Raw genomic sequence first — 20,000 nt, 5'->3', positions numbered from 1 at the left:
GGACAACTGACAGATAGCTTCAAGGTGAAGACTGGAGTCAGACAGGGATGTCTTCTGTCACCCTTTCTCTTCCTTTTGGCGATTGACTGGACAATGAGGTCAGCAGTGGCAGGTAGGAGAAATGGGATTCAGTGGACATTGTTCGACCAGCTCGACGATTTGGACTTTGCAGTAGACTTGGCCTTGCTGTCCCACAATCACCAACAAATGCAGGACAAGACAACAGAGATAACAGCAAAGTCATCACAAATCGGACTCAGGGCTCCTGAGGGTAAAACAAAGGTCCTCAAAATAAACACCAATAGTAAAGAACCAATCAAACTGCACGAGAGCCAACTGGATGAGGTTGACCACTTCACGTATTTAGACAGCATATTAGATAAACAGGGTGGCACAGATGCAGACGTAAAGGCAAGAATTGGCAAGACGAGGGTAGCATACTTGCAGCTTAAAAACATCTGGAGCTCCAAGGTGGTGTCAACCCGAACCAAAATAAGACTCTTCAATTCAAATGCCAAGTCAGTCCTTTTGTATGGAGCGGAGACCTGGAGGACCACGAAGACCACCACTGGAAAAGTACAGACCTTCATCAATAGCTGCCTCAGAAGGATCCTCAAGATTCACTGGCCAGACAGGATCAACAACGCAGACCTGTGGCAGAGTACATCTCAAATGCCAGCAGAAGACGAAATCAGACGCCGCCGATGGAGATGGATTGGGCACACCCTGAGGAAGCCAACCAATAACACCGCTAGGCAGGCGCTGAGATGGAACCCCCAGGGAAAACGGAAGAGAGGGCGGCCTAGAAACACCTGGAGGCGGACATGAAGAGGATGGGACACACCTGGGGAGAGTTGGAGAAGATGGCCCAGGACAGAGGAAGATGGAGGACTGTTGTCGACGGCCACTAGGAGTGACGGGCATAAGTAAGTATGATTATGATCAACTTCTACTATTTTGTTTTGACCTTTCGCTCTCATGAGGAAGTGAAAGTGAAAGTAGATTGTCGTGTTTATCGTACGATCATATACATATTCATATATATATATATATATATATATATATATATATATATATATATATATATATATATATATATATATATGTCACTGTCGGATCGGAAGGTCCAGGATTTCGAGGTCGCGCTGAGCGGTGCTTAAACGAGCCTTGGGGGAAAAAAAACCCTCTTTGCTCACATCCTCGCATCGTTCTCAGGTGTAAAATTAAACGAGTACATGGCCGTTTACAGCGTTGTTCATGTCAGAAAAATATTGTAATCATTATGTCTCGTCGTACATGTTAAATGTTGCTGTTGGTTAGAGACCCCTTGTAAAGCTCTTTGAATACGTTTAGTGAGTATAGTGCAATATATAATATGTTCTAATATTTTTTTTTAACCTATCAATTTATTTATCTATCTACCTCCTTATCTATTAATCTTCATATCTATCATTCCATTCATCTGCTTATCTCTCTAAATCAATCTAATTTGTCCGTTTATCTGTCAATTTGACACTTTTCATACATTTCCTACATCCAGTTATCCATTTATTCAAATCTCCGAATAATATGTATCCATTCTCTTCGTATTTCTTATAACCTCATGTCCCTACTAATATATTAGCTGTTCATATTTCTACCTCTTTCTCTACCCCTCCCCCCTCACCCCCCTCCCCCTCCTGTCTGTCCTATATGTGTGTGTGTGTGTGTGTGTGTGTGTGTTAGTGTGTGTGTGTGGGTTTGTGTGTGAGTATGTGTGTGTGTCCCTCTCCAGTCTGTGTACGTATGTACGTGTTACATTATATGTGTGTATCAGCCTTTAGGTATATATACAGTTTTCCAATTTTATTGAATCTCCGTTTTTACGACCTTAGGCTTAAGAGGCAAGCCTAGAGTTGGCGCTAATGATTCTTTTCATGTAGGTGCTGCGATCATAAAAAACGGCTTGAGTTAGAGCTCTTGAAATGCAGATGGTATCTGTGCTTCAAATGTCTAAATGAATACGTCTATATGTGTGTTATGCATATATATATATATATATATATATATATATATATATATATATATATATATATAATATGAGTTTGAGTGCATGTTAGTATGTATGTATCATGTATGTGTGTATGTATGTATGTATGTATGTATGTATGTATGTATGTATGTATGTATGTATGTATGTATGTATGTATGTATGTATGTATGTATGTATGTGTGTATGTATGTATGTATGTATGTATGTATGTATGTGTGTGTATGTATGTATGTATGTATGTATGTATGTATGTATGTATGTATGTATGCATGTATGTATGTATGGATGGATGTATGGATGTATGGATGGATGGATGGATGGATGGATGGATGGATGTTTGGATGGATGGATGGATGGATGGATGGATGGATGGATGGATGGATGTAAGTATGTATGTATGTCCGTATCTACGTATCTGTGTAGGTATGTATCTATGTGCCTATATGTATCTATGTATAGATAGATAGATGGATGGATGGATTGGATGGATGGATGAATGGATAGATGGGGGCGTGTTGTTTTGTACCTTTATGTGTGTTAGCAATATATATGTATGTACACATACACACACAAATACACACACACATATAAATATATATATATATATATATATATATATATATATATATATATATATAATATAGAGAGAGAGAGAGAGAGAGAGGGAGAGATAGATAGATAGATAGATAGACGATAGATAGATAGATAGATAGATAGATAGATAGATAGATAGATAGATAGATAGATCGAGATTTGTGCGGCTATGTGGTCTAGCGGTATGACACTCACTTTCAGATCGGAAGGTCCCGAGTTTGAGCCTCGCTCGGCGCATAGTTGAGTCCTTGGAAAAGGCTCTTTACTCACATTCTCTCACCGTACTCAAGTGTAAAATGAGTACCTGGCTATTAACAGCGTTGTCTCTTTCGGAAACAACTATAATATCGCCTAACATGCGTCATGTCTCGTTCTACATGTTACATGTTGCTGTTGGTCAGGGACCCCTGGAAAGCAATTAGAGCACGTTAAGTGGATATTGCGCTATATACTCGTAAAAACTCGTTTTTTGTGTGTGTGTTTTTTTAGATTGAGAGAGAGGGGGAGAGGGAGAGAGAGAGAGAGAGAGAGAGAGAGAGAGAGAGAGAGAGAAAGGGAGAGAGAGAGAAAGAGAGAGAGAGAGAGAGGGAAGGAGAGAGGGAGAAAGGGAGAGAAGAGAGAGAGAGAGAGAGAGAGGAGAGAGAGAGAGAGAGAGAGAGAGAGAGAGAGAGAGAGAGAGAGAGAGAGAGAGAGAGAGAGAACGAAATTTGCGACTCGGAAGGATTGTGTCGGAAATAAAGCGACTGCCGGAAAGAAAGAATGTCAATGTAACAATTGATCAGAAAAGAGATGATGTATGGAAACATATTGATATATCGAATGAAAAAAACGGGCGGGAACTTAGATAACTTGACGGTCAAATAAATAATGATAATAATAATAATGATAATAATAATAATAATAATAATAATAATAATAATAATAATAATAATAATAATAATAATAATAATAATAATAATAATAATAATAATAATAATAATATGTACTTTATTTATCCAAAAAAGAATAAATGGAAATTCGTTTACAGACGTGGCATGCATGAAAATGTATAAACACAAAGTTGAGAATCTATGGCGACAATGTATACATATTGTATATCTATGCAAATGCACACAAATGTAAAATTATACAACCAAGAACCAATAGCAACACTTTATATATTGATTTAATAAACCAGTAGTCATTCAAAATTACATGTAGTCCTATCGATATGTGAGAAAGTAATTACATTAATTAATATGAAGTATCATGAAAATTTACTCTTCAATCTTTGATCATTAATGTATTGCCAGGTCAGTTTGTTCAGCGTTAGCAACCCTTTATGGTCATTGCCCGGGCCGGAGTTTCTACAGGCCACCGACTCACTCTTTGGCATTTTCATTTTGTGAGATGTCAGTTACTTATATATCAATCTGTAAAAATTAGTATTATAATATTTAGATTAGCAAGTAATTCTGCGCTCGTTGGCGACAAATGAACATGGGCTGTTCAGAAGAAACCCAACCCTAATTAAAAACAACAAAGAATGGATCGAGTCATATTTACGCATTTTATATTTTCCGCTAATGGAATAACCTACCTGCGTCTGAGCAATAATGAGACCTTTAAGATACACTACAGGCTATCAGGACTGTATTTTTATCTATTTATATTAGTTATGAAGAAGAAGAAGAAGAAGAAGAAGAAGAAGAAGAAGAAGAAGAAGAAGAAGAAGAAGAAGAAGAAGAAGAAGAAGAAGAAGAAGAAGAAGAAGAAGAAGAAGAAGAAGAAGAAGAAGAAGAAGAAGAAGAAGAAGAAGAAGAAGGAAGAAGAAGAAGAAAAGAAAGAAGAAGAAGAAGAAGAAGAAGAAGAAGAAGAAGAAGAAGAAGAAAGAAGAAGAGAGAAGAAAAAGAAGAAGAAGAAAGAAGAAGAAGAAGAAGAAGAAGAGAGAAGAAGAAGAAGAAGAAGAAGAAGAAGAAGAAGAAAGAAGAAGAAGAAGAAGAAGAAGAAGAAGAAGAAGAAGAAGAAGAAGAAGAAGAAGAAGAAGAAGAAGAAGAAGAAGAAGAAGAAGAAGAAGAAGAAGAAGAAGAAAGAAGAAGAAGAAGAAGAAGAAAGAAGAAGAAGAAGAAGAAGAAGAAGAAGAAGAAGAAGAAGAAGAAGAAGAAGAAGAAGAAGAAGAAGAAGAAGAAGAAGAAGAAGAAGAAGAAGAAGAAGAAGAAAAGAAGAAGAAGAAGAAGAAGAAGAAAAGAAGAAGAAGAAGAAGAAGAAGAAGAAGAAGAAGAAGAAGAAGAAGATGAAGGAATGAAGAAAAGAGAAGAAGATGAGAATAAGAAGAAGGAAGAAGAAAGTAAAAGAAATTTTGCCTGAGCTTCTTTAGTCTTTATTTATGCTTTTGTTTGTTTTTTTTTATTTCGAAGGTGTGATATTAAGTTAATTTTTAGGCAATTGCCGAAATAGCTCATACAAGAATATAATATTCCCATCAACAAATCAAGTAAGTAAAGCAAAGTAAACAATGATAATAATAATGATAATAATAACAATGATGATGATAATAATAATAATAATAATAATAATAATAATAATGATAATTATACTGGTGATAATAATAATGTAAAATCATCTAAAAATGTAATTAATAGATTGGTTATTTAATAGGTTGCATTATAAATTAATCATTAAATAAAATCGTGAGACAAAAAAAAATTAAATAAAATAAATTAAAAATAAAAATAAAAATTTGTTTTACATTTTTAAAAAGAAGAAGAAGAAGAAGTGCTTCGTACCACTCGAATAATTCATATTTTATGAATCAACATAAAATACGACATGACCATGATTTTTACACTGTTGGATGAGCTTTGTTTACAAAAGATTTATATAATAATGCAATATTCTTTTAGCAAGAGTAATATTGCTGCTGCTGCTGCTACAACAACAACAACAACAAGTACTACTACTACTACTACTACTACTACTACTACTACTACTACTACTACTACTACTACTACTACTACTACTATATACTACTACTACTACTACTACTACTACTACTACTACTACTACTACTACTACTACTACTACTACTACTACTAATAATAATAATAATAATAATACTAATAATAACAATAATAACAATAATAATAACAAAAATAACAATAATAGCAACAATAATATTATTATTATCGTTATAACCACCATTACTGTTACTTCCATTATCACCACCACCACTACCACTATCATTATCATTATCATAATAAAAATAGTAACAATAACAATGAACAGTGAGAGTGAAAATCAAAATCAACAGACAATAATAATGATGGCAACAACAACGGTTATGACTATGATCTTAAATAATTACCAATCATATATCTAATGTCACATAATACTCATACATTATAAAAAAAAAAAAAGAATTGAACATACACATTAGACAGGATGGTGGGATTGCAATTTTAATCGATGTGTTTTGGGACATTCTAAGGTCAGGAAAAAGCCCGATAGGGTTAATTTATTATGGTATGATATCGTAACTCATCTCACCATTGTAAAAGACTCTTTTGACTTGGTAAAATATATATATATATATCACAAACACAACACACACACACACACACACACACACACAAACACACACACAAGACAAGACAAAACAAGACGCTAATGAGGAGCCGAGCAATTCTCTCAAATTAATATAACTTCATCTTTATTATAAATTTATGTCCAAAAAAAAAAAACCCAATTGTTTGTTGTCAATAAGGAAAGTCTCGATCCTTAATACCGAAGGATTGGGACATTTGGGTGAAGAGAGAACAGGCATTTAGGCAATAAAATGATCGGGTTTTATGGCTCCAATGGTTGGTCTCACTATACATCTTCTATCTGTCTACGGTTATGATTTTCGTCACTTTTATGATATTAATGAGACGCTATAATTTTATGATCATACTAAAGCGGGATGATGTGTTTGCTTTAAATATATCGGGTGGCTATTTGGAAGTCTCACACTTTTTTATTATCTTACTTGAAACTTTGAAAATCTCATGGCAAAAATATTAGATATCTACATTTTTGTTGTCAAATTTCACTTAGATTAATGAAATTCTTATTACTTTATACAACAATCAAATACATGATGCCAACTTGAGTGATTTTGAAAGTCCATGATTTTTTACTTAAATGGTTTCATGGATAGGTTGATTACAATCGCTCCAAAAAGAACCCATATGAACATTGAATTCAGTTTTCTTTGTCAAACGACAAGAAGTCTTTTGTAAAGATGCGAGGCATAATCGAATAAATGAAAAACAAAGATATTGTCTCACCGAGAGTAAATTGCATTATTCGAAAACCTGTTCTTGGAAAAGGGATGGAGTGGTAAGATAATTTGTTTCCCTAAGGGAGGCCAGTAGAGATCTGCCAACCGAATTATTATTATCACTGCTGGGTCACCTGATAGGTTAAAGGGTAGTGGAAGGCAGCGCTCAGTGAAAACAAAGGACAACATCGACAATGTTGCTGATTTGGCATGTTCGCAGGATATTAATCCGGGTGCATGCAAATCTCAGTGAGAAATCTGCGGAATCACAAGTATGTGGTCCTGTGTTCGAGCCTCGATCGGCGCATAGTTGAGTTCTTGGAAAAGGCTCTTTACTCACATTCTCTCACCGTCCTCAGGTGTAAAATGAGCACCCGGTCAATCCGTTATATATTTACATAGAAAACACATTCAGTAAACAAATACATTAGTAAATAGGCAGAATTTCTTGGCAGATTCACACAATTCTTTTGTAGATAGTTTTATCGACACGGTATCGACCGAACTCCAATCACGGCAGTTCACCAATTCTATAAAGTTACGTCGGTGTAACATTACCATTATCAATGATATGCATCTTATTGTAATCGAGCAAAGCTCTATAGATTTAAAACCTAAGAAACCAAGAACAGCCAAATTTGGATTGTTGATTGGAAACGGCAAAGTGCTGAGAACGGTAACTATATGGTTAAAATATAATGTTTGGTTTCCTCACAATTTGAATAAAACTAAATTATAAAGACAAATTACGAATAATTGATAGCTGCATTAAAACGGCGACCAGACGCACCGCAATTGAACGCAATTTATTCATTTTAACAACGCCACTACCACATTATCTCATTCATCTGTAGTGTTTCATTCATCCTGTTTGTTGATAAAGGGGAAACCCGAAACGTCCGTTTAATCTGTTTTCGTAATTGAATTGAAGCTTACATTCAATTCCACATTTTTATTTATCAAAATTGATCAATAAAGAAATCACAAAGCGTAAGAGTCCAAAGACATTATTTTTACTAAGTCAAGATTCCAAACTCATAGATTACAGGTTACTCCTCTAGATCAAGAATCAATCATAGCATGAATTCATGAATGACCTAATGATTCAGATATAAGCGAGAATGTCTTGATTTTGAAAACGTTTCGGTCTCAGTTCACTTTTTTAAATAGTCCATGCGTGTTATCTGCAACATTTACGTTATCTGCTTCGCAAATCAGGTGGCATAGCCCCTCCCCCTCCATTGGGAATACCTGCTAGTTTAGGAAACATACTCACTATATATCTCTACATGCGAGAATCTTGTGAGAAGTAAACACGCATCTAGCGGTCGAAAAGCATTACTCTCTTCATTCTAAAGCTTCTAAACGACGAGCTACTTTTGTCCGGGAGGGCTTACTGTAATAAATCCGACGATTTGATAAATAACAAAATCTACTGGTTAACTATCGAGTGGGAAACGATTCCGATCTGCGTCTGAAGACACGAATTTCACAGGAGGGATTTTGCGTTTCGAGCGAGGTTACCAGCAGACCAACTAAAAAAAAGGATAAGGAACGCAAACGCCACCAAGTGGTATTGAGGGAGGTTTTAGCAGCAGCAGCAGCAGCAGCAGCAGCAGCAGCAGTAGTAGTAGTAGTAGTAGTAGTAGTAGTAGTAGTAGTAGTAGTAGTAGTAGTAGTAGTAGCAGTAGTAGTAGTGGAAGTAGTAGTAGGCTTGACCAAGGTTTACATTTCACGAGATTCATGTGCACTATTCACTAGCATTACCATCATCGGTTCAAAATGACACATCAAATTGTACACTTTGTACATACATGACATAAACAATTGTTACAATTTAATAGTTGAAAGCCAGAGGCGTAGCACCTGTTGTGATTTCTACATTCATAAAAAATGATAAAAATTTGGATTAAACATGCACATTTGTCACAAAGAGGAAAATTATAAGTATTTCTCCAGAGAGGCGAAGCGCGGAATTATTTTTCATGGCATGCGGTAGATAGCAATATGGCTCACAACTCAGGCGGGAGAGGTCAAATCAATATTTTTTAATGTCGACTATTATGCATCTCTTGTATTTGAAAACAGCAGTTCCGTGGAATCTGGAGTTAGAGAAGTTTACATTTAGCGATATTTCACTTTAATACATTCAAAGCCCCCCCCCCCCTTCCATAATTGAAGAATGGCGAACACGTAGCGTACTAAATGGGTCACCAGTGGGTTTTCGTGACATATCATGTCCAGCCTTTATGAGTTATCTTGCTCAACAGTTGGTCTGATGTTATGTCTTTGTGAAAGGCATTTCTCCTCGTCCTATCGGAGATGGGCGTAAAAATTCGAGGATTTCCCCTGTTTTTGTCTTTGTCGGAAAAAAGTATAAGCTCCTATCGGGCTGCTTGTGTCATCCGTTGTCCACCAGAGAAGAGATAAAGTATAAACGCTGTGAAGTACTAGATAAATGCTATCTATTATTAAACTATTTCAGACAAACCAGAATTATTTGGGTTACGCCAATTACGCCACTGAATTCAACTTTGTTATGATAATTTTCCCCACGGGAAAGAGAATCAACACACCATACTGTAAACATTTTAATGTTTGAGTCATATTTTATTGCAAACGATGAAAAGATCAAAGGAAGTCGGCATTGTAAGAAAACTGTTTGGTCAATCACCATCGGTTTGTAAAATTCGTCATGTCACTTAAAAGATAAGCTCGCGTGCAAAAAATCATGGCACTATATTTTGTAACGTTGGAGGAAGTTACAACATTCCGTGAGCACGAGACTTTGAACGGATTATTATAGTAGTAGTTGTAGTTGTGACGGCGGCAGCGATAGCTTTGGAGACTGAATCAATGACAATGAGTTCAAGGGAGTATTTCTTCTTTTATTAATGCATTTCTTTTTAAACTCGGTCTTGTGTCTATTCGTTAATCTTCTACAATGGCATTCTGGCAATAATGATGTTTTGAAATTACAAGGAAATGACGAAAAATGTCTACGGTAATATCTTATTATCTTATCCACATTGATTATCAACATTTAGTTGTATGATTTAAATTTACAAGTAATTTTCAGCAGCACATTTTGAGCAGCACATTTCTAGTGGGTCCAATAACAATAAGTTGTTTAAAAATTAAAAATAGCAAAAACGTGTAGATGTTATGGCGGAAAGCAGCAGTATGCATAAAAACCTGGAAATGGTAGCCCATTCTTAAATGAGACCGTTTAAAAACAATTCAACATTGAAAAGAAATTAATCGTGTGATTTACCTAGGTTTAAAGTTAGCCTTCATAACTGAGATGGCTAATTTCAGAAGAACAACCTCTACAATAACGAAAATTGCAAAACCCTCCGGGAATTTAAAAAGAGAATAGCGACTTAGACCCAATATTTCTTTAAAAAAGAATTTTTGCTCAATGCGTGACAATTTCGACAATATTTTACCGGCGGAAAGATCGGAGGGAGGAAGAGAGGGGAAAACAGAAAGACACACACACACACACACACACACACACAGAGAGAGAGAGAGAGAGAGAGAGAGAGAGAGAGAGAGATAGAGAGAGAGAGAGAGTTGCGTTGATTGAAAGAGAGAGAGAGAGAGAGAGAGAGAGAGAGAGAGAGATAGAGAGATATATATTTTAAAAGCAATCTTATAACCGGGTTTCCGTTATATCCGGGCCTATTATATTATACATGGGTTCCACTGTATTTAATTTTCCCACAATCGATCTCTCTTTCTGAATCCATACACCATACGATCATACACCATAAGTTGTGGCAAAAAAAAAAAAAAGAAAAAAAGTGTGTGTGTGTGTGTGTGGGGGGGGGGGGGGGGGGGGGGGGGGGGTTGAATAACAAACAAAACAAAAAGAAGACTAGGAGATAGAAAGATCTATAAGTAGATGGATCGACAGATAGATAGATACATTTAATGGTTTTTAGAACATATTAGGTCTTAAACGATGCGATATTTAGATAGATAGATAAATAGATCGATAGATAGATAGATAGATAGATAGATGGATAGATAGATAGATTGATAGATAGATAGGTAGGTAGGTAGGTAGGTAGGTAGGTAGGTAGGTAGATGTAGTGCAAGAGAAAGCGAACAAGGCCGGCACGGAAAGAGAAAAAGGAAGAGAGAGAGAGAGAGAGAGAGAGAGAGAGAGAGAGAGAGAGAGAGAGAGAGAGAGAGAGAGAGAGAGAGAGAGAGAGAGAGAGAGAGAGAGAGAGAGAGAGAGAGAGAGCGTAATATGTGTTCGTGCGTGCATAAATATATATTTATATATATATATATATATATATATATATATATATATATATATATGTGTGTGTGTGTGTGTGTGTGTGTGTGTGTGTGTGTGTGTTCGTTTGCGTGCCTGTGCAATGAAGAGTAAATGCCAAAGGATTCGAAAATTGAAGATTTAGGTAGAAGACTGAGATATAAGAGGATATTTATGACTGAAAGTTAATGAGAAGCAGGCCGTCGTAAAACGTTGGTGCCAAAACACTTACTGAAACGATGAACGTTTCCTTTTTCAAACTTTCGTCGAGATTATTACTAGAGTTGTTTTGCATTCGTTTGACCCATAGAATTTCGAAGTGCTTTTGTAAAGTGGCTATGATAGATTAAAAGAAAGGAATGGGTATCGTGAGAGAAGATGATTAAAAGCAAGAAAGAAAGACAAAAGGAAAAAAATTAAGCCCTTTCGCAACGGCACCATTGGATCCCGTCGCCTAGGCATCTTATGAAGGAATATAGATAATTCATCACACAAGATGTCTGATGTCAACAGGAATCACTCATGTTGTCTAAGTGAGCAAATTGGGGGTTAAGAATCTTGCCCATGGAAAAAATCAAATAGCCTAAAGCGGGGCTCGAACCAGGTCCCTTTCGGATCACAGTGTAATGCCTTAACCATTCGGCCACTTCGCCCCCTAAAAGGAGTAACCCTTAATGTGCTGCTGCTGCTGCTGCTGCTGATGATGATGATGATGATGATGATGATGATCATCATCATCATCATCATCATCATCATCATCATCATCATCATCATCATTAGATCGTCCCATCTAAACGCATGTTAAATAATTTAAAGTTAAATCAAAGTGGTCTCAGGTAATTGGAACGCCTTTATTGCATCGATTTCAGTAAACAGTGCCTTTTTATATTCTAGATGTAAAAAAGTAAAAAAGCCAAGCCATTTTAGGCCCTCTGTTTTGTAATATAAGCTGTGTGCTTGGCTAAGAAACTCACAACTTTGCCATCCATAAAACGGACAACACACAAAACAGTGGTGGAGATAAAAGAAATAAACGCATGGGCATGATTAATGGAACGGGAAAGCCAGCCCTATTTTTTATGTTGTTAATGGTACGTAATTAACGAATAATATCATTTCTAAGATAAATTGATTATTCTCCCGTTAAAAACCATTAACCAATCAGAAAAGATTTGAGCTACCCTGAAGTACTTGCCAAACATACAAATAGGTCAGGCCCAGTAAGTGAGTATTTCTCACAGTATTTCGACACAATGATAAAGGAATAACATCGCAATGCTTGATAACACTATGCATTAAAAAAAAATATCTGTGCTAATTCTGTGAGTAATGCTCAGGATCTATGGGTTGTTTACTTCGTGTAATAAGCTAGTACTTAAGGTGGCTATGTGCCTTCAATTCAGTTTATTTCAGGAGCAAACTATAGATAGTATGCGCTTGGCTAAGAAGCTCATAACATTGCCATCCGGAAGTGTAACGGACCAACACACAAAACTGTGTGTATCCATGAACGTTTATAGACGGGTTAATACAGTTCAGTGAGCATTACTCATAAACGCGGATGGCAAAAAACAATAACAAAGACCTGAGTGACGTCATCTTCGAACAATAGATAGTTCGAAGATGACGTCACTCAGGTCTTTGTTATTGTTTTTTGCCATCCGCGTTTATGAGTGCGGATGGCAAAAAACAATAACAATGACCTGAGTGACGTCATCTTCGAACTATTGATATTATTATTATTATTATTATTATTATTATTATTATTATTATTATTATTATTATTATTATTATTATTATTATTATTATTATTATTATTATTATTATTATTATTCAATATTCGTAGTATAATTATCTCTATTTACACTCATTTGGTATGTCCAACTCTATGCATTCTAGAGTTTCAAATAGTTGAAATTCAAAATGCAATAATGTCCAATGTCATGTTACATTATTCATCAAAAATAAAAAATTATGTTGGTAAGTTCTATATTAATGGCATTCTTAAAAATATTAATTGAATTAGAATTTCTTGTCTCAAATTTATATTATTCCAAATCGCCAACAAGTATCTTATACTTATCTCCCCAAGTGTACGTAATGCGAAGAAATAAAAAAATCATTATAATCCATAATACTTTTAGTGGAGAGAGTAACAGTTTTAGAAACTTTAATCTTTCTAAATAAGATAGCTGTCATAAAAAATATAATGATAATAATAACAATAATAATAATAATAATAATAATAATAATAATAATAATAATAATAATAATAATAATAATAATAATAATAATAATAATAATAATAATAATAATAACAATAATAATAACAATAATAATAATAATAATAATAATAATAATAATAATAATAATAATAATAATAATAATAATAATAATAATAATAATAATAATAATAATGATGATGATGATATTAATAATAATGACAACAATTATAATGATAATAATAATAATAATAATAATAATAATAATAATAATAATAATAATAATAATAATAATCATGATAATAATAGTAATAAAAATGATAGTAGTAGTAGGAGTAGTAGTAGCAGCAGCAGCAGCAGCAGCAGCAGCAGCAGTAGTAGTAGTAGTAGTAGTAGTAGTAGTAGTAGTAGTAGTAGTAGTAGTAGTAGTAGTAGTAGTAGTAGTAAACATTATTTCCCAACTTCCAGCCACATTCAATAGAACTGTTAATTATAAAATATTTGGGGATTTCAGATATAGTGACATGTGCTCAATGAAATGCTCTGATAATAACAATACAATGTTTTTAGCATTATTTTGACCAGTAGATTTTTCATCAATGAAAATATGGAATTAGTGACACACCTTCACACGTGCTCGGACAAAAATAGATCGTTGTTTATAAACAATAAAATGAATGAAATCGGCCTCTCTCTGATCATTATTTGTTTATAGTGGACAGGAAACTCAATTTCCATTAATTGCAACTTCGGCTAATCGCAACATTTTCGCTTATTCCAAGGTGTTGCGTTTATCCAGAGTGGACTGTACCTCCAATTGGGTAACGATTTACGTTTAAGGTCACAGAGTGGACAGGCTTGGATCTTAAAAGCCTTCTAGAATATGCCAGAAACCTCTATGTTCGGCGTGAGGTTGTGAAGTCTGCATCATGCAAAACATGATCAGATTTATAATGGTTTTTTTTTTCAACTGGATACGCTTTTATGCTCGTCGGAAAAATATTTCATAAGTTACTAAGTTGCCATGCGTCATTACGAGGGAAGTCACGTTACGACTGTTAAAGCGTATTGTAATACACTCACATAAAAACTAACAATCACACTCACGCCCCCCCCCCCCCACCCAACACACACACACACACACACACACACACACACACACACACACACACAAACATGCACATCAATCAAAGCTGTCCTGAACGTGATGTTATCTGATCATGATTGACAGTACGTAATCAAATCGAGTCCACCACTGAATGTTGAATATCGTACAAGAATATTTTAGTTACATTGAATAATCGACGAACCACTGTCTGCTACAGTCTTGTCTGTGTTGACAATTCAATGAGATTTAGTATTTTTGTCACACATCACAGGTATGGTGATTTATCCTGAATTGTTCATACAGGTATGTCGCATCGCTTAATGCTGCAGCTGATTATAACAGACTGAAGTTCTTGACATCATCATTGATGACGTGACCACTTTTGGCGGCAAACTTTAACTCACAACCCTAAAACCGACTATATCCGTAGATTATCTGGGTTACTTTTACCCCATGCCTATTTATTACATTTTTCAAAGCTAATGTTTTTAGTTTTTAGTTGAATAAGAATAGACTATGCAAATGCTCATTTTTAATATAGTAGGGGGAATTAGGCTAGAACCGTGCAAATTCGGGTTGAAAGCATGAAAATTTGCATACAGGTAGCTAAGCAAGACCCATAGAAAAAACATCTGATAAAGAACCACTCTGGCAATTAATCATAACGTATCGGTTTAAGGCCTTAGAATTTACCTATTACAGCTATATTAAACAAGAGAATTAACGTGTAAAATATATTTTTTCTTCATATTCATTGTATTAGAGAAAATTAGGCTAAAACCGTGCACATATGGGTTGAAATCCTGAAAATTGGCATATAGGTAGCTAAGACCCATATAAATAACACCTGATATAGAACCACTCTGGCAATTTATCATAACAGTGCGTTTTTAGCACTTTTATTTTTCCCTATATAGCATTACTTTTCCGAGGAAATAACCACGATAATAAAAAAACTTTAAATAAACTGGTAACCATATACGGTAGCTAACTGATGGTTATTTCATGTTGTAACTAGTAGATAAATGAGGGAGAGGGTGGAGAGGGAGTGAGTGGGAGAGATGGAGAGAGAGAGAGAGAGAGAGAAATAGAGAGAGAGAGAGAACAAGAGAGAGAGAGAGAGAACAAGAGAGAGAGAGAACAAGAGAGAGAGAGAGAACAAGAGAGAAAGAGAGAGAGAGAGAACAAGAGAGAGAGAGAGAGAGAGAGAGAGAGAGAGAGAGAGAGAGAGAGAGAGAGAGAGAGAGAGAGAGAGAGAGAGAGAGAATTTTACTCATTACTGTACTGACTTAACACCCCCCCCCCCCTCCCCCCACCCCGCATCTACATAAGTCCGTGTAAGGCAAACCGGACCTTAAACACTTGCATCGGGTACCGATACATTCTCTCTTACATGAACACTTGATGACACTTTTGACAATTCTGGAAATAAGCTCCACATTGGTTCATGTCGATTGTCACATTTGTTGCAGGGTTCTCTTCTATAAAAAATATAATGTTAGCAAAAGCTCGACTTCTTTCAAGAACTGTGACATCACCATTATCATCAGCATTGACATCTTTTAAAGCTTGTTTTTTAAGTATCGTGCATGACAAATATTTTATGGTAGTGTGCCTCCTGGGCGACTAAATCTCCTCCGGCAATAAATGACAACATATCAGAATCTTTGATGGATAACGCTATTTCACGAATATTTTCTTCCATGTCTGTTGTTATTACAGAATGAAGTACTCCCGATTCCATGTTTTTACAAAAAAGCACGTTTGTTTATTACAACCAATCTCTAATTTTGAACATTGTCTCAGTATTCTCGTGGGTGACGAAATAAATTTTCGGTGACTCCTCCAAATCAAATGACGAAGTTTGAATTTCTTGTAGGGCATTTCTTTTAGATTTCTTTAATTCTAATTGCCTAATATTGTTGGCATTAAAATTTACACGACAATACTTATGCCACATAGCATAATTTTGTTTTAAGCTTTCAATAATCTCATTTCATCTGATGATTTTGAAAAAATTGATGCATCCAACTTGCCTTCATCACATACCAAAGAATTGGATTGTGTTAAATATTCAAAAAGGGCTTCATAGCCTTGCCCTTTGTCATACCTCCTCGACTTAGAGGGACATTCTAAACGATCTGTGTTATCTTGTTGGCATATCAAACACTTGTCCCAGTCTCTGGGGCCAGTTCTTTTTGCCATTGTATGTGTATCTGAAATCGTGCAAACGCATTCCTTTATTAGGCATATGCAATATTCTTTCATATATATATACATATATATATATATATAAAAATATTATATATATATATATATATATATATATATATATATATCTTTCTCTCTCTCTCTCTCTCTCTCTCTCTCTCTCTCTCTCTCTTTCTTTCTTTCTTTCTTTCGTTCTTTCTGTTAAAGACCCATCATCAGAAGGCAAAATGTGTGCAGTGCCTTACATAAGGACACAACAGTACAAATAGAACATTCTCCCATTGTCCCCATGCGGTAAATAACGTAAAGTAAATAACAATACAGCATTATAGTGGTTGATGATGACGATGATGATGATGATGATGATGATGATGATGATGATGATGATGATGATGATGATGATGATGATGATAGCGTTCTTATATAATTTAAGTGGTATGCCGACTATTTACTGTTATAAAGTTTGACCGAAATAGGTTTTAAATCACGTAAAATGATTATAGCAGTATTTTTGGAAAGAAAAGAAAACAGGAGGGGGGAGAAGGAGCACTGTCTTTTGTCAACACCGGTTATCGACATTTATTGAGCTGTGTTCTACTAGACTGTTTTGTCTACCCATATGCTCCTCTGCCCGTCTGCCCGTCCGTTTTAGAGCAATTGATTATACTTATTAAATCAGATGCAGACAAATCTCATATTATAGAATATTGCTCGCTAGACGTCCTTTAAAAGATGTAAAATTGAATAATTTTTACGATTAAATAATTTGTATGGTTCGTGAATCGAAAGTAAAGGGAAAGGAAAACATCCGCTTCGACGCTAAAAATAGTCACCAATGGGAATCCAAAGGATGACGTAAAACAACCTTGACTCGGCTTGCCTCGAATGTTTACACAAAAAAAATGAAAGAAATTTTTGTCGTCCATTTCAATATTTTCTAATCTTAAAAACCTTGTTATCTCAACTAATACTGATCTCTCAGAGTGGTTCTATATCATAAATTATAGGATTTTGCATATTCTACAACATATGTAATTTTCATGCCTTCAACCCTGTTTGCACAATTCAATGGTTTGTTGGACCTAATTTCCCCTACTAATACACGTTTTTCCAATTTTGGAAAGAACCAAAAATCTCTAGGATTAAGTGAGTTAAGACACCTTACATAACTGTAGAATGGTGATAAATGAAGTGAAAAGATGACAAAATTAGAACGCCGTTAATGACAGGAAGAGATGCAAGCTTTACCCTTTTAGGTATGACTGCTACCGCTTGCTGATACCAAATCTTATCTCAGTTCACTTATAATGAGACATTCGTTGAAATCCATCGATTTCAAATTAAGAAACGATTTCCTCATCGACTGCACATCCATATACTTAGGATGACTTTCCAATGCTCTCGGATATGTCAATTCTGATCGCATTCTGGCCTGGATGGTCGAGTCAGTATGGTAACGTAAAACAAAAGAACAACGCCAACACCAATTAACATGGCAATTAATAATAACTGACACAGCACTCCCTCCCTTTCCCCCTTTAGATAAGACCTTTACATTACTTGATCTATGAGAGGAGGGTTACCTGGCTCAATGATGGAAATTGTATGAGTCATAAGTGATAGGCTATAAGGCCACCGAACCTGTACTGTATGGAATGGAAATTTCGTTCTGCATGACCTGCTGGGGAGGGGGGGGGGGGGGGGGGGGGATAAATGAAACATCATGTATCTTTGATGTAACGTTGAAAGGTGATGTGTGTACTCAAAATCATTTTATTATGTGCTATTCTCTGAAATAGACAAGCAGCGTTCTAGATCAAATATGTGAAAAAATGTTATTGAGCATAAGACAAACTCGTCCATCTGTGTGTAGAATTGGTTAGTGTAGACGTCAATTGCATCGATGCATCATTCAGATTGAGATTACACTTGTTTGCTTCTTTGTGATTCATTCTTTTGTTGTTTTTTTGACGGTCAGCAATTACAATTAGACATCTATATTATTTTAGAACTTGTGTCGACACCCTTCAAGATTATTGCTAAGACTGCTTTATTAAAACTCATTATTCTACACCTCCCAATAAATAGTAACGCGTCAGGCGATAAATTTCACTAAAATTTGATTCTAAAAAAGATGTATCATTTAGGTATTTTTGAAAATGTCTTTTATTCAGAGATAGCGAAATCAGAATAGATAGAGGAATATAAAGAATACAGATTCCTTAAATATTGTGTTTTGGAAATCGAACTTTGTTCCCTAGGCGCATTCTCAAGCTCGTGCAGCGATTGGGAACATGTCCGGAATTCCAAAAAGCAAGAATGCAAGAATCTTATAATACTCTGCCCCTAATATTGGAAAATCCTATCATATCTTAGTAAAAGGGTAATCGTTGAATAATTAGTTGGACCCTTTGAATAAAAAAAATGTATTCAACTATTGCAGAATATTTGCACTTAATCTGTTTGTGGTTAATTAATGTACTGATCCTGGCTGAGCCGTCCCACGTGCCAACCTCACTTACTCTTACGTCCGGTCCAATATCACATACATCATACTGCACAAGTCAACACGAAATAAAAGTTCACACGAAAACGAATACTGATTACTATTACACGTCCACACGAAAACCAACAACGAGTCCTCACGTCTCCATCAATTCTGCCGGTCTTCTCTCCTTGACGACACAATTCCATCCACTGCTTCCGTTCGTCTTTCGCATCATCCAGAATCACTCCGACCTCCTTCCGTTCATTTACTAAACACAGCAACAAAAATACCCCCCCCCCCTTGATTCATAATCAACATAAAAATATTTACATATGTACATCTACTCCCTCCGCCTAGGTGAGGCCCTCTTCCTACTAGTACTAGGATATCTTCTCTGGGACAGGCTGCCGGTTTGGGACTTCCTCCTCCGTTTCATCATCGTCAGCCAACCCTAGTTATTATATCCAATATATGCCGGGAGCATTCTAACCACATCAAAACTGTTTGCAGAGTTAACATCGATGACAGTCCCCTTATGTCACTTTGTCGTACACTTTGCATTACCAGGTTTGACCCAGACTTCATCGCCAACTCTGACTTCACTCCTGGGCTCCCCCATTTCAGGTTCACACTCGTACTCCTTCATGCTCTAATTATATGAAGATACTGAGGTATGTGGCACACTCTCTTCTTTCTGTCCGTCTCGTGGAGCCATGTTGTACCAGTATACTGTTTCCACTGGATCCCCTTCCATCCT

The 20,000-nt window shown here is 35.6% G+C and overlaps 2 protein-coding genes across 5 annotated transcripts in view; one reads left to right on the top strand and one right to left on the bottom strand.

The window, feature by feature from the left end:
- LOC144980634 (uncharacterized) overlaps window positions 1-8,239 on the top strand; it is a 10,002-nt gene extending 1,763 nt beyond the window's left edge. The window contains 2 exon segments of the mRNA XM_078928315.1: window positions 1-661; window positions 8,145-8,239. The exon segment at window positions 1-661 is cut by the window's left edge and continues 628 nt beyond it. Of these exon segments, the coding sequence (XP_078784441.1) occupies window positions 1-661; window positions 8,145-8,239 (756 nt within the window).
- The window catches only part of LOC144980955 (protein Wnt-11-like), a 182,019-nt gene that overhangs the window by 131,477 nt on the left and 30,542 nt on the right, over window positions 1-20,000 (bottom strand). The gene's annotated exons all lie outside the window — the stretch shown is intronic.

Source organism: Berghia stephanieae, chromosome 10, assembly GCF_034508935.2.
Source record: "Berghia stephanieae isolate SIO BIC M18660-M18661 chromosome 10, UCSD_Bste_1.3, whole genome shotgun sequence".
Lineage (NCBI taxonomy): Eukaryota > Metazoa > Mollusca > Gastropoda > Nudibranchia > Aeolidiidae > Berghia > Berghia stephanieae.
This window is presented reverse-complemented; position numbering and strand designations above follow the sequence as displayed.